The sequence below is a fragment of the Pimephales promelas genome, chromosome 25 (genome assembly GCF_988280905.1).
Source record: "Pimephales promelas chromosome 25, fPimPro1.hap1.1, whole genome shotgun sequence".
Classification (NCBI taxonomy): Eukaryota; Metazoa; Chordata; class Actinopteri; order Cypriniformes; family Leuciscidae; genus Pimephales; species Pimephales promelas.
The window spans coordinates 9,194,523-9,209,403 of record NC_142793.1 but is presented as its reverse complement, the minus strand read 5'-3'; the positions used below and the strand labels follow the sequence as shown (position 1 = coordinate 9,209,403).

At 37.4% G+C, this 14,881-nt stretch overlaps 1 protein-coding gene and 1 long non-coding RNA gene across 3 annotated transcripts in view; one reads left to right on the top strand and one right to left on the bottom strand.

Moving 5' to 3' along the window:
• The window catches only part of b4galnt4a (beta-1,4-N-acetyl-galactosaminyltransferase 4a), a 284,111-nt gene that overhangs the window by 226,676 nt on the left and 42,554 nt on the right, over positions 1–14,881 (top strand). For both annotated transcript variants that reach the window (XM_039663140.2, XM_039663139.2), the window contains exon 8: positions 9,579–9,657. In XM_039663140.2, coding sequence (XP_039519074.2) covers positions 9,579–9,657 — 79 coding nt within the window. The remainder of the gene's footprint in view (positions 1–9,578; positions 9,658–14,881) is intronic.
• The window catches only part of LOC148965037 (uncharacterized), a 73,469-nt gene that overhangs the window by 16,120 nt on the left and 42,468 nt on the right, over positions 1–14,881 (bottom strand). The gene's annotated exons all lie outside the window — the stretch shown is intronic.

Below are 14,881 nucleotides of genomic sequence, written 5' to 3'. Positions count from 1 at the left end.
AATATGCAGTTTATAAATATAGCTATACATGCTTTTTTCTTGATTTATAAGCATATCTATAATGCGTTTAATAATTGTATTTTCATACTTTGTTAATGATCAATTAATCATTTCTAAATGAAGTATAGCATTATTTACAAACCAGTTGTTTAAGAGTTGTCAGTCATTCATAAGATCACTTAATAAGTGTAAGTAAATGTAGTAAATACAGGTAGTTATAAAGCATTTAGTAGTGGTCAGTTAACTATTTTGTGACCTAATCTAAAGTGAGGACTATTCATGCTTTGTAAAGCATTTATAAAGGTGATTTAAAGACTTGTCAATCTTCTAAACAGTAAAAAGTAACAAACACAACGCAGTGATACAGAACATAGAAATATTTAACAGCCTTTAAAAATGCTTTACAAGGCATGACTAGTCCTCACTTTAGATGAGCTCACGAACATAGTTAACTGACCACTACTAAATGCTTTATAACTACCCAAATTAACCCTTAATTACAGCATTAATACATGTTAATAAAGCATTTATTAACACATTAAGTAACCATCACTATATGTCTGAATAATAAGATTTATGAATGTACATTTAAATAGTTTATTAATCATTTACTTACTCGCTCTAAGTAATCGTATGAACCACTGAAAACTCTTAAATAACTGGTTCATAAAAAATGCAATTCTTCATTTAGAAATGATAAATTGATCATTAATAAAGGATGAAAATACAATTATTAAACAAATTATAGATATGCTTTTAAATCAAGAAGAAAGCATTTATAGCTGTATTTTTGAACTGCTTATTAATGTCTATTTATGCTTTATGAATGATGAATTAATGGTTTACTCATGCTTAACTAATGATTATTAGCGTGTAGTTATTATAAAGTGTTACCGAACTGATTATTGAGAGTAATGTGCATTAATTATTTGTTTTTTATCCATCATTTTACAAAACTATTGTAATCTTGCACACATTATCTTTTCTGAATCTCAAAATGAATAACCATTTTTCATACTGTAAATGATAATGTTGTGGTTCATAAATTCATGTTTACAATACAGGTAAAAAGATAGATAATAGTTTTTGTTGTTATATTTGTTTTTATTTAGATGAAGTTTTAACATTGGCCTTTATAAAAGTATTTTGAGGGTTATTTCAATTTGTAGAATTTTTCCTTGCATGCTTAAAGTAAAAGTTGGAGTCGAGGATGGCGTCTCTGATGGGCCTTCCATTAGATTAGTCCTGCTTATGAGATTGGATAATGATGGTGTGTGGGAAGACCAGGTGGCCTAATGCTTGTGGAAAGGCAAAGACCGGAGGGAGGATGCAGAGATGTGTTCCACTGGATGTGACTCACTCCTAGATGCAGCCGATCTGTTTCTGCCCTTTAACCACATAGATAGAGAGGCTGGCATATTCAAGAATTAATAAGGGATCTGGCATTTACACAAAAGTGCTGTGTCATTTTTGCCTGGAAAACCTGCAACGTCAGGATGGAAAACAATATTTCCAGTTTGCATTTGATTCGCAAGCTCTCAATTCGATTCAGGTGATTTAAATGTGATTTATTTGGGTACTAAATTTTAGTGTCCATTTTGGTGGAACATTAAAGACATTCTCTCCCTGCTGATGTTGTAAAATGTTTCAGACAGATTAAAGGCCTGTTCACAACAGGATCGATAACTGTAAAGATAACTATATTAACATCCACACCGACTGATGATAACGGTCAGTTTATTAGCACGTGCAGATGTTGTCTGCTTCTTTAAATGCGCACGCTCTTTAAACTCAGGTGGATTAGGATTGGTTGTCAATGTTTTTATAGATTCCAATGTTATGTTTATACTGCGCTATTATCATTAGTTGTAATGTGGACCTACATATTCCCATAGAATTAGGACAATATACATAGTTATTGTTATAGTTGTTGCCTCTGTTGTTAAAGAAGTAGTTCACTTTAAAAAAAAACAAAAAAACTTTTGCTGATAATTTACTCACCCCCACGTCTTTCTTTCTTCAGTCGAAAATAAATTAAGGTTTTTGAAGAAAACATTCCAGGATTTTTCACCATATAATGGACTTCAATGGGAACCAAATGGTTCACGGTCCAACGGACAGTTTCAGTGCAAACTGCAAACTGTTCAAAGGGCTTTAAACAATTCCAGACGATGAATAAGGGTCTTATCAAGCAAAACGGTCACTCATTTAAAAAAAAACAACAACAAATTTTAAGTTTTATAAGCTCAAATGCTCGCCTTGCTCTGTTCTGTGATGTGCGTTCGTGACTCTCCTGTTCGAACTCGTTCATCAAAATGAACAAATCTTTTTTCATGTCAATTGGTTCATTCAATGAATGAAATGAACGAATTGACTCGTTTAACGATCGCTTTATGAACTTTTTGAAGCGTCAAAGTTGTAGTTGCGTTGCTGTTCTGAAAGATGAACAAAAGTCTTACAGGTTTGGAATGACATAAGCGTGAGTAATTATTGGGTGAACTATCCCTTTAAGTTTAAACAGTAGGGCAGTCAATTGATGATAACTGATGCCCCTTGGATTCTGAACTCCTACTCCCTCTCGAGACGTTCGCCTGACGTCTGCTGTGAAGTGGCTGAGATCCCAGAAACCGTGCACTTCACACTAATACGGCATGCTACAAATACACAGAGCTGAAACTGTGTGAATCTTAATGATACTGCCGCTGCCCGGGACTTTGTGGAGTTCATTAGCACGATGAAGTCAAAGTCAAGGGTATCAACACTGCAGCTACGACTCATGTTTAAAAGTCTTCGATTCAAGTCACACTCAATTTTCCTTCATCTTTAGATGAAGCGTACATACTGTGGGCCTACAGTGTTATCGTATAGGTCTGCCAGATCACTTTACGAATCAAAAGCTTTGCAAACAGGGCTGCAGATTTAGCCTAAATTAAGCTGTCGCTCAATAGTCTCGCTTTCAGTTTGTTTCAAGTCAATGTGATATAAAAATGGACGATATTTCATTTCTTCATATATGTTTGTAAGATTCAGTTATCATCAAACATTGTTCCAAATAATACAAAAAAATAAAGATTTATTTCACCATCTTATGTCAAAATCGTGCTTGACTTTCCTTATTGGACTGATGTCACCAGTCCCTTTATTTTAATTTAGTTTAAAAATATATTTAAAATTAATTTCACAAATTAACTTTTGAGATTTTTTTTTTTCCAGTGGCCATGAAGTCAGAAATGTCATGACAGGGTAATACAGTTATTACAATGAAAAGCCTCAATAAATTAATTAAATGATTGCCAAGAAAACCTTAAATAGTTTGTCTGACAAATCAAAGTCATACAAAACATTATGCAAAAACATGCAGAAAAATATAATCTCTTAAAAAAAACCTTCACAAACCTAATGAAAACTATGGTTTAATTTTTCATAATATTTGAACATTTTCTGGGATTTTTTTTAATCTTGTTTTTTTTCATGATGATGATCAAGATACATCATTTAAAGAAAATATGTCATTACTTTTGATGGTTTCATCACATTTCATCATATTTTTAGAGCAAAAAAAATCTCTCTGTGGTTCTTTAAAACTATTAAAAAATGTTTTGGAATCCAACATAAATACAAAGATTACATTTCTGAAAACTTGGAACATGTGCATATATATATATATATACATTTATTTATTTATATAGACTACTTTTCACCAACCAATTTCCTCGCAATTGATAGAATCAAATCCTATTTTTTTCAGAAATGTCATATTAAAGAATGTAAAACTTATTTCATGTCGACTAAAATACTATCTACTCTGCTGAAGTCAGACTTCAGTGGCAATATGGTCCCATCTGACTTTGCTGTCAGTACAGACTCTGTGTTTTCCTGGCTATTTTTTAGATCCTGCAAAAGAGAGACAATGCACCCATCAGACATCTAAATTATTGACAAAGGCACTCTAGCCCGCTCTGTTTGAGAAGAATCTGAAGTTTGAGCTTGTTTCTCAAATATCATATATATTTTCACTCTTGTCACTTGCTTCTGATGTTAAATCCACATTGTTTAACCAGATAAGCATTTTGCTGTTTTCATTGGTGAAGTGTTGTTCTTTTCGACAAAGTAAAGTAAAATGACTTGTGACAGATCTTGTTGGTGTAGAGTGTGACGGTAATGAGGTTGTTAGATTCTTCCTCGCATTCATCTTCATGTCTGGGCTCGACTCGACACAGTTACTGAGAGACTGAGTCAGGGTTTGCAATTATTCAGACAATTAGGAGCTTGTCCTCGATCTCTCTCTCTCTCTCTCTCTCTCTCTCTCAGTCTGACTGTGGCTTTATTCATCATCTCCTGGAATGAGCACACACACACCTCTGAGACAGTACACACTGATTCAGAGTAAACTCCAAGCGTTTTCTTTCATAAGCAAATGAACTGCGATCCTACAAAGAATTGTGAATAATAAATAAATTAGAAAAATTAGAATGATTTCTGAAGGATCATGTGACGAAGACTGGAGAAATTATGCTGGAAATTCAGCTTTGATTACAGGAATAAATTACAAATATTTTAGAATAGAAAACAGTTATTTTAAATCGTCATAATATTTAACAATATTATTTTTTTTATCAAATAAATGCAGCCTTGGTGAGCAGAAGAGACTTCTTTTCAAAAGATATCACCGATCCAAAATTATTGACTGCTTGTGTATATAAATTGTAAAAATGTACATTTTAATTTGAAAGCATCACTACTGTTTTTTAGGTTCGAAAGTATTTTATACTGACATATTATAGTCAATATAAAATATGAAAATCGATTTTAAAAATGCATCTCAATGATCTTTTTGTCCATGCATGATTTTTAATGAAGAATTTTTTTTTACAGTTTTTTTTTTTTTCAAATCAAAATGTCGGAAATTTTATTTTTTCTTAAGATAAAATAACTTCTCTCTGATGTCTCACGCCGGACTTCGCCAATCATTTGTTCAGTTTAAACTCTTTAAAATGAACTGCAAGCTCACATTCAATGATTGATAAAACCACACCGACCACGAGTGTACATCACAATAAAAGATCTGTCTCTACTTCAGTTTCATCACAAAACAGCCTTATAGTTATCCAGCGTTCGAGAAGAGGTCAGAATTGATCATATCTGAGACTAAATGTCCAATTTCCAACTGAGTTCCAGTCAAATTACACAAGATGGTCACATGATGTCACAATGACAAAACAAGAGCATTTCATGTTTTTGTGTCATTTATATGGCAAAAGCAGAAAGAAGTGAACACAAAATGCTTGCATTCACTAGCAACAGCTGACGTGAAACAATAAATATGTATAATACATTTATGTACAGTTAAACGTTTGACATAAGTTATCTCCTCTGTAAGCTATGCTCATTGGAAGCAGAAGTAAATCGATGTGCCCAGAGTTCAAAGGTCTGAAATACGACTTTGAGCAACGTTCTAGAAGTTATTTATTTTCAAGTAGGAGCTTGGAGGGGGAAAAAAAAAACTATATTCTTGTGAAACAGAACATTAGTTAACTTCCTAACCCTAACTGTCATATGTTATCATCCCTTTAGATGCATTAATAGAGATTCTAAAGGTGTTATGGTGCGTTTAGTCAGCATGGTTTTAGCATGTTGCTAAGCTAACAGTTCACTATGGTGTAAAGCATTAAAAATACATTGTGTGCAACAAGTTTCCGAAGTACTGAACACATCCTAGGTCAGTTTACTCTGTAGTCTTGGATGAGACATAATAAACTTGGTCTTAGACTTTTTTTTTATGGTTTAAAGATGAACTGAACTGAAAAAATTCGACGATGAAAACGTGTTGTTTATGACAATTAAACGTAAATTACACTAAACATTTTAATAAAAAATATTAATATAGCTTTTTATAAGCAACGCAAAATTGCGCTTGTTAGCGCTGGCAATTTCGATGACGTCACTGGCATGGTAGGACCCGCGGAGCGCCATAGACAACAGCTGCAGGTCCTATATACACTGACGAAAATGAGCACTTTTAACGGCATGGATTACGCATTTGAGTCCGCGAGGGACAGGCCGGTAGTGTCTGACTACCACCACATGGAGGACGATCAGTTTTAGGCTTCACTTACAGTACAGGATCGTTTGGGGAGAAGTGAGTGTGGGCGCGAGCGCTGTGGAGTATGCATACTGCACAGGAGTCGATCTTTTGCAGAGAGGTCAACCTGGAACATTTATTGATCGGCGAAAAATGCATCACCATGCACCGTTCATTTCGGATGCTGTTCGGTGAGAGAAACGTGTTGGGGGAGGCTATGCTGTCTCTAATGGATGTCCGAGCTGAGACGCGAGCGCCCCATCAGTAGCAGGGTATTTTACGAATAGGCGACTAGGCTGGGCTAACTTGTTTTCTCAGACTTTTCTCAGACTGTTTAGATTAACAGCGTACTGGCAGTTCACTCTATGGGCGAGGGTGCATTTAGAAAGGAGAATCCCATCCTTTACCGTGAACTATATATCAGGAATCTTTTCCCCTCAGCCGAATATCAAGGATTCGAGTAACGTTAACGTGATGTGTTGAACTTGTAACTTGTGTAAATAAAACATTTAATGCAGACATTGTCAGACGTTTCATGTACTCATTGACGAAAGTACATATCTCTAGATAGTGTGTCGCTAAAAATTCTGTTTCTTCAGCCATGTCAGCGCGCCTCAGACTGTTTACAAGCTACAGCTGTTCTGCTGGTGCGGGTAGGCAGCGGAGTGGCTTACCATGCCAGTGACGTAGTCGAATGTTGAAATCCAACATGGCGGCGCCCGTGTAACAAAAACAACACTTTCAATGTACCATTTTATCCCTTTTAACAAATTATGCCATTTTAAAAATTGTACCAATGATAATTAATAAAATACATCTGTTATGTCACCTTTTTTCAAATTTCAGTTCAGTTCATCTTTAAAGGCCTAAAAATGTTGCCTAGCTGGGAAGCTCACTATAGGTTTCTGAACTGAGGAGTGAAAGGTCTTCCTATTTCCTGCATCCCATTCCACGTTATGAAGGTCCTCTTTGTTTTGGCACGAAGCCGGCACACCTGCTGTGATTGATTGTAGTGTGGAATATAAGACGGGCAGAGCGAATCAGTCGGTGTGAAGTTGAGGAAATTGCACTGCCACCGACACCATCCTCTGACCGTAATTCTCAATCTGAGAGCTTTCGGCCCACTCACGCTCTTGAGAATTTTACGGATTCCCACTGAGAGGGTCTATTTTCTACTTTTAACGCAGACTTTATCACACTTCCTGTATTTCTCGTTCATTCACATGCTTTAGAGGTTTCTCTTTTTTGTCTCTCCGTCTCTTCAATTCCATTCGTTTTAAATGGTTTCCTTTCTTTCACTAGTTTTACAGTACATTACTTCACATTCAACCATTGTCTGACACATATTCATTATATATATATATATATATATATAACACACTCACACCTAAAGGATTATTGGGAACACCTGTTAAATTTCTTATCAATGCATTTAGGGGTGTGGTCCTGGTCAAGGCAATCTCCTGAACTCCAAACTGAATGTCAGAATGGGAAAGAAAGGTGATTTAAGCATTTTTGAGCGTGGCATGGTTGTTGGTGCCAGACGGGCCTGTCTGAGTATTTCACAATCTGCTCAGTTACTGGTATTTTCACTCATAACCATTTCTAGGGTTTACAAAGAATGGTGTGAAAAGGGAAAAACATCCAGTATGCGGCAGTCCTGTGGGCGAAAATGCCTTGTTGATGCTGGAGGTCAGAGGAGAATGGGCCGACTGATTCAAGCTGATAGAAGGGCAACTTTAACTGAAATAACCACTCGTTACAACCGAGGTATTCAGCAAAGCATTTGTGAAGCCACAAAAGGCGGATGGGCTACAACAGCAGAAGACCCCACCGGGTACCACTCATCTCCACTACAAATAGAAAAAAGAGGCTACAATTTGCAAGAGCTCACCAAAATTAGACAGTTGAAGACTGGAAAAATGTTGCCTGGTCTGATGAGTCTCGATTTCTGTTCAGACATTCAGATGGTAGAGTCAGAATTTGGCGTAAACAGAATGAGAACATGGATCCATCATGCCTTGCTACCGCTGTGCAGACTGGTGGTGGTGGTGTAATGATGTGGGGGATGTTTTCTTGGCACACTTTAGGCCCCTTAGTGCCAATTGGGCATCATTTAAATGCCACGGCCTACCTGAGCATTGTTTCTGACCACGTCCATCCCTTTTTATGGCCACCATGTACCCATCCTCTGATGGCTACTTCCAGCAGGATAATGCACCATGTCACAAAGATCAAATCATTTCAAATTGGTTTCTTGAACATGACAATGAGTTCACTGTACTAAAATGGCCCCACAGTCACCAGATCTCAACCCAATAGAGCATCTTTGGGATGCGGTGGAACGGGAGCTTCGTGCCCTGGATGTGCATCCTACAAATCTCCATCAACTGCAAGATGCTATCCTATCAATATGGGCCAACATTTCTAAAGAATGCTTTCAGCACCTTGTTGAATCAATGCCACATATAATTAACGCAGTTCTGAAGGCAAAAGATGGTCAAACACACTATTAGTATGGTGTTCCTAATAATCCTTTAGGTGAGTGTTTATGATTAAGTAGCTTATTTATTATATATTATATTGGTCTTTTTTATCAGTTATAATTTAAATCCTGCATTATAGAGCCGCTATAGGTAGTTGGTTTCTTCATTTCTCTGGCTTTTCAAATCTGTTCTCCCTCTTTCTCTTTGCGCTCGGTATTTCATAGGCTCACTGGAGCAAACAAGACATTTACGTTAGCATCTGAGCAGAATTATGTCTCATGCATTAGCCACGCTCATGAATATTCATGAGCAAATTTACTCATCAGGAGCCTCATGTTGCAAATATCATCTCTCAAATTGGCAGGGCACCGAAAATAAAACAAATATAAAATAATTTGTGCATGTAAATATAATATGGAGCCTCACCCCAAAGATGTTGGCTGTGTTTAAATACTGTTATTTTCTCTGTAAATGACAGGAGTGCTGTATTGATAGGAGATTGACAGATCGAGTCACACCTCTGTGTGATGTTTTTTAACGTGTCACATTTGGAGGTGTAATAAGGTGTGAAATCAAGCAGGCCTCTAATTGTGCTGGTCTAACAGCAGATGTGGCCCATTTGAGTATCCGTTCCTTTTTTTAATTGAATTGTGTTTGCTTCATTGATCATTACTTTCCTGTTTATCTCTGTAAAGCTGCTTTGAAACAATTTATAAAGGTGACTTGATTGCAATTTAAAGCAAATAGCTCAGACTATAAATTATGAGTGTAAGGTTGAAGGCATTGTGAAATGCATGCAAACGTGTGGTTTTATATTTAGTACTTTTTGAGTTTCCAAAGTTACCTATTTTTCCAATTATAAGAATAAAAGTTATAAATATATAAGTTATAAAAAGATATGGTATGATGTTACAATATTAGATAAGATAAAATATGATATGATAATAATACAAATACAGGACTTACAAATGAAAGACATTAAGATTCCATGTTCGTTCTTTCCCCTTTAGTCTCATGGCCTCCAGACGATACTACTTTGAGATTCTCCACAAGCAGGACGACAAAGGCTCGGATCACGTTGAAGTCGGGGTGAGTTTTGAATTGGCTAAACTCAAGCTGATTGTAACTCTGAGACCAAGAGATGGATCTAAATGCTGATAGTAGTTTTTAATAATAAAATAACAAAAATATACACAGCTCAACACAAGAACTCAGTAAAGCCACCAGCATTACAGCCATAAAAAGGACGAGAGCTGACAATGAACACAGAAAACACTGGGATTTATATACTCAAGATATCAATGGGCTAACAAGGGACAGGTGAGGGAAATGAATCACTATGGGAACAAACAAGGGTAACTATGACCATGAATAAAGGGGGCACAGCAAAAGCAAAGAGGAATTAAAAACTGGTGAAACAATGGAGCAATTGGAACAGAAAATACATATCAAAATTAAAGTCCTTAAACACAAAAAAGGAGAAACTCTAGCACTCTGAGCTTCAGAAACGATTCTTAATGCATTTCAGACCACATAGTGCTTTTCGATTCATGGTCTGTTTATTCAATCTAAACATGTGCAATCATGCATCCTTCACTATCCATTATCTGAACTTCCAAAACAGCTGTTATTGTCCACTTTTGGTAAATCAATTTATACAGGTCTTTTCAGTCCACGGGTTATTCTGAGGATTGATAATAGAGGCTAAAGAAACTGAATGTTTTGGTAATGTCTGTTTTTGAAAACACTCCATTCAGTCGCCCCGAGAGAGAAAAATACCGAGTTTTAAGAGCGGGTGACCTGCAGCATTGAGTTGAGGTATTTTGAGTCTGTCTGCTAGTAATAATTTATTTGAATGAATGAATCATTGTCATGGATAGCGTTCATTGTGTTTGGTCACTTTACATGCACTGATGTTAACACCTAAATGTACTAGTTTTATTCAAGTTAAAAATATTATTTTAACATCACTGAATCATACTAAATGCACAAATTTATACCAAGGAACTTACATTCTTTGGTTAAATGAGGTAAAAATAACACTTTAATGTAACAACTGGAATACATTGGACATATTTTTTTTTATTAATAACTATTAATTACTTCCCCTTCAATCAATGTCAATCAAAGATTTTTTTTTTTAATCGAACATGTTAGGTGATTTAGATATTGATTTTGTAAATAAATTAATACATCTAATTACAAAAAATATAAATAACTATCTGTGTTTGGCTACTTTACAAGTCTGTAAAGCAGTCTTTACCTGTTCAATTGCAACCATAACAGTGTTATAAATTGACCTTTTTTTAATAAGGAGCAATATTTTGGCCCTGGATTTGATTTCTAGGAGAATTTTGATTAGTTGTTTCCCCCAAAATAACATGCACTTAACAACAGATTAGATGTGTTGAGATTTTCTGAAAATTCTGTGTTGGATCATTTTTTTTAGGTCATAATGGTGTCTGCAGAGGTACTAAATCAATACTAAACAAATAATGATACAAAATAAAACTATGGATTTCACCATGGAGAACAATTTTGTCCCCACATAACTCATATCTGGGCCATTTTCATAACTTTTGGTGGCATTTTTGCCCAGAGCCCTAGATATTTTCTGACCCTGAACTCCACTATAGTGTACTCTCCAGGTAATTTGGGAGACCTCAGAGTACGCCTCTTAGTCTTTGTTACCGTTTTGTTACATTGCAACACATGTCTGTGATTTCATATCTGCAATGTTTTAGTTGTTATTTACTTTATTTATTCCATTCATGTTGTCGGAACAAAGGAACCACATTTTAGTTTTGGAACGAATCAGCTCATGGAAATGAAGTTTGAAATATTCTAAAGTAGATGTTTTGGTTTGTGGAAGCGTGTTCTGAAATGTAAATGCCTGGACTGTCAGTGCTATTAAATCATTAAAACATCTTTAATTTGAAAAGGGGAAAAATATATATTCAGTCCAATCCATCCATGTAATGTAAAATCCAGTCCATGTTTTGTTTGACCCTGCAAACACATTCTGTTTTCTTTTAGCAAGTGTATTTGCTCCAAAAACTTTTCAGTTTATTACATTAAGCATTGCACTTTAGTGGAGGCAGAGCTAATTTTCTAATTCATAGAACTGCGTATATTAAATGGTCAAGTGGACAAAATCCTATGAGAAAAAAAGAGTGGGAGACGATTGGCAACTGAGGGGAACTGTATCTGAGCCACTGAGCCACTGCCGCCCCTAAAAAAGTAAAGCCATGCAAGTCCAGGAGCATTTCAGTCGTCAAGGGAAAGCTGTCGGAACAGCGGTTTTATGTGGGCAATAGTGATGCGCGGGTCGACTCGTAACCCGCGGGTCGGGTTGGGGCGGGTAAAGAAATTGTAACTTTATCTGCGGGGTGTGTTGGGGCGGGTCAATAATTATTATTTTTTTAATTAAATTTTTGCGTGCCTATTTCCAGTCTATATTGAATATTTGGGAATATCTATTTTCATATTGTATAAGGTTATTTGATAAGGTTATAATACGATTGCCGTAGCAACGTAACTTGCGTGAGGTTCCCAAAACTTTGGTGTCATGTGACACGTCACGAAAGCGGCGCGCCAAGCAGCTCCCACCGACAGCTGCGACAACAACAACAACGGAGAAAAGTGAAGATGGAAGACGAGGTGCGGGAGAAATTGAAGTCGGGAATATACATGATTAAAATGAAAAAAAGGTCAGGCTGCTAAATCTAATGTTTGGGAGTGGTTCTCAGAGGTAGTTGCAGCAGGAGACAACAGTAATCGGCTACCTGAAGTGCAACTCGTGTGAAAAATATACAAACAGTAGCGCCACAAAATGGGCACTTCTTCCTGCATGTCAAGACATATTTGTGGGGATCTAAGTAATAAAAAATGGTTTAGCCTATTAGATGAATACAAATGCTGCTTTGTAAATGTTAAAAATGTTTATTAATATGACCAGATTTATGGTTCATATTCATAATCGTCTGTTGTTGCCAGTTTACAGGGCGATATGTTTCCAAGCACTTTCAGGCTGAAATAAAGGCTGTTTTCAATTACATTATGTCTTTTTAACGGTCGCGGATGCGGTACAGGGCAGGGCGGGTTGTAAAAATAGAGACAGTGGTGCGGTGCGGACTGGGGCGGGCCAAATAATTTCATAAAAGCCGACCCGCGCATCACTAGTGGGCAAGGAGCCTATACCAACTGTGGCAGGGAAGCCAGTCAAGAGTCTTGGACATTGGTACCATGCCACCCACAAGGACACAGAGCAGGTAGACCAGGGAAGGGAGTTCATTCGAGAAGGGGTAAAGACAGCCAAAGGAAATACAACAACAATTATTGGCCAGTTCAACCCGATCTCACGACCAAGTCGTACGAATTCGACGAATGATTAAAAAGTGGCTAATTCGTAACAATTCATACGACCTCACTCGTACGAATTAATACGATTTTGCTAAATCGTACATATTTTACGAATTGGCCAATTCGTATGAATTCATACGAATGACCTACCCCTGACCCCGCCCCTAAACATAACCATCGCGTGGGTTTAGACAAATCGTACGAATTAGTACGAGTGAGGTCGTATGAATTGTTACGAATTAGCCACTTTTTAATCATGCGTCGAATTCGTACGAATTGGTCGTGAGATAGTGTTGGCCAGTTTGAAAAGGCTCGAGACTGCAACTTGGTGGCAGATTTGAACCAAAGGCTTTACTTCCCTTCTGAGTTTGCCACAACGAACCTAAGACCAGACCTCGTGCTGTGGTCCCAATCACTCCACATCGTGTACATAATAGAGCTTACCATTTCCTGGGAGGCTGCTGTGGAGGAGGCATTTGAGTGCAAGAGACTTAAGTACACCGAATTGGCAGCTGATGCTGAGCAACGCGGATGGAAATCCAAGGTTTGCCCAGTGAAAGTCGGCTGCAGAGGCTTTGTGGGCAAGTCAAACATCAGGCTGCTTAACGAACTGCGAGTGTGGGGCCAAACCCTACGCCAAACCATCAAAGCCCTCTCAGGTGCAGCAGAAGAAGCCGATAGAGACCCTGCTCGCAGCGAAAATTACCTTTCTAGGGGGTAGTGATGGCGCAGTGGGTAAGACACATGCCTTTGCCGTGAGAGACCCGGGTTCGAATCCACTGTGAGACACCAATGTGTCTCTGAGCAAGACACTTAAACCCTAGTTGCTCTAGAGGCGTGCGACCTCTGACGTATATAGCAATTGTAAGTCGCTTTGGATAAAAGCATCAGCTAAATGAATAAATGTGAATGTATATGGGTAAAAAGGGGAGACTCCAACAGGGGGTGCCCACCTGATGACCCCAATGAAGCTTATAACCCCCATTCTCATCCCACTAAACCATCACCACAGTGTGGAAATCACTCCGATGGATACATTGTTACCACTCAGACCTTAAACCTGTCACCACCACAGAGAGGAAACCACTCCGATGGATCAGCACAGTCTCATCCCAAGACGTCATATAACTGACGTTTTGGGACGTCTTTTGACCATACGTCAACATCCGCCTTTTTAGGGTACCCTTAAACGTCGGTTAGATGACGTTATCGGATCCTAACCCTACCCCAGACCTAAACCTACACCTAAACCTCACCTAACCGACGTTAAAGGTAAAGCGTCAGTTGTATGACGGCCCGGGATCATCATTTAACCGACGTTTAAGGGTACCCTAAAAAGGCAGATGTTGACTTATGGTCAAAAGAAGTCCCAAGATGTCAGTTATATGACTTTGTTATATGATCAGTTATATGATCTGTGTTAGATGGATGCATCATCGCCACTTATAGGTCTTAAACAGGGGATTGTTTCACCTAGTCATAAAATATAATTAATAGAGTTAATAGAGTTACATTCAAGCTATAAAGGAAAAACTTTTAAAAATGTAATTTTGGTGATTAAAGATGACTTTTAAGGGATAAAATTATTGACTACAGGGGGACATTAAAATTTAGTACGAGCTTCTGTTCACTATTTCGCTATTGTTATTTCATCTACTGTGCACATTTAAAACCACTTCTGTGCAGTGGCACAATCATCACATGACATTTTCCTGTAATAATGTAGGGATCCACATGTTATACAGAAATCATATGTTGTTTTACTTAGTGTACTCTGACTACTGGATAACACTGGGGAAGTGTGCCTATTCCAAACGGAAATGGACGCTACAGATACCCGATTCTGGCCATAGGGAGGTAACGCGTGGAGTCACACATATGACCATTAGGGGAGCGCTACATATGGAGGGTCTCTGTGGTAGATCCTGCTTTGCTAGGATGGAGTCAATAC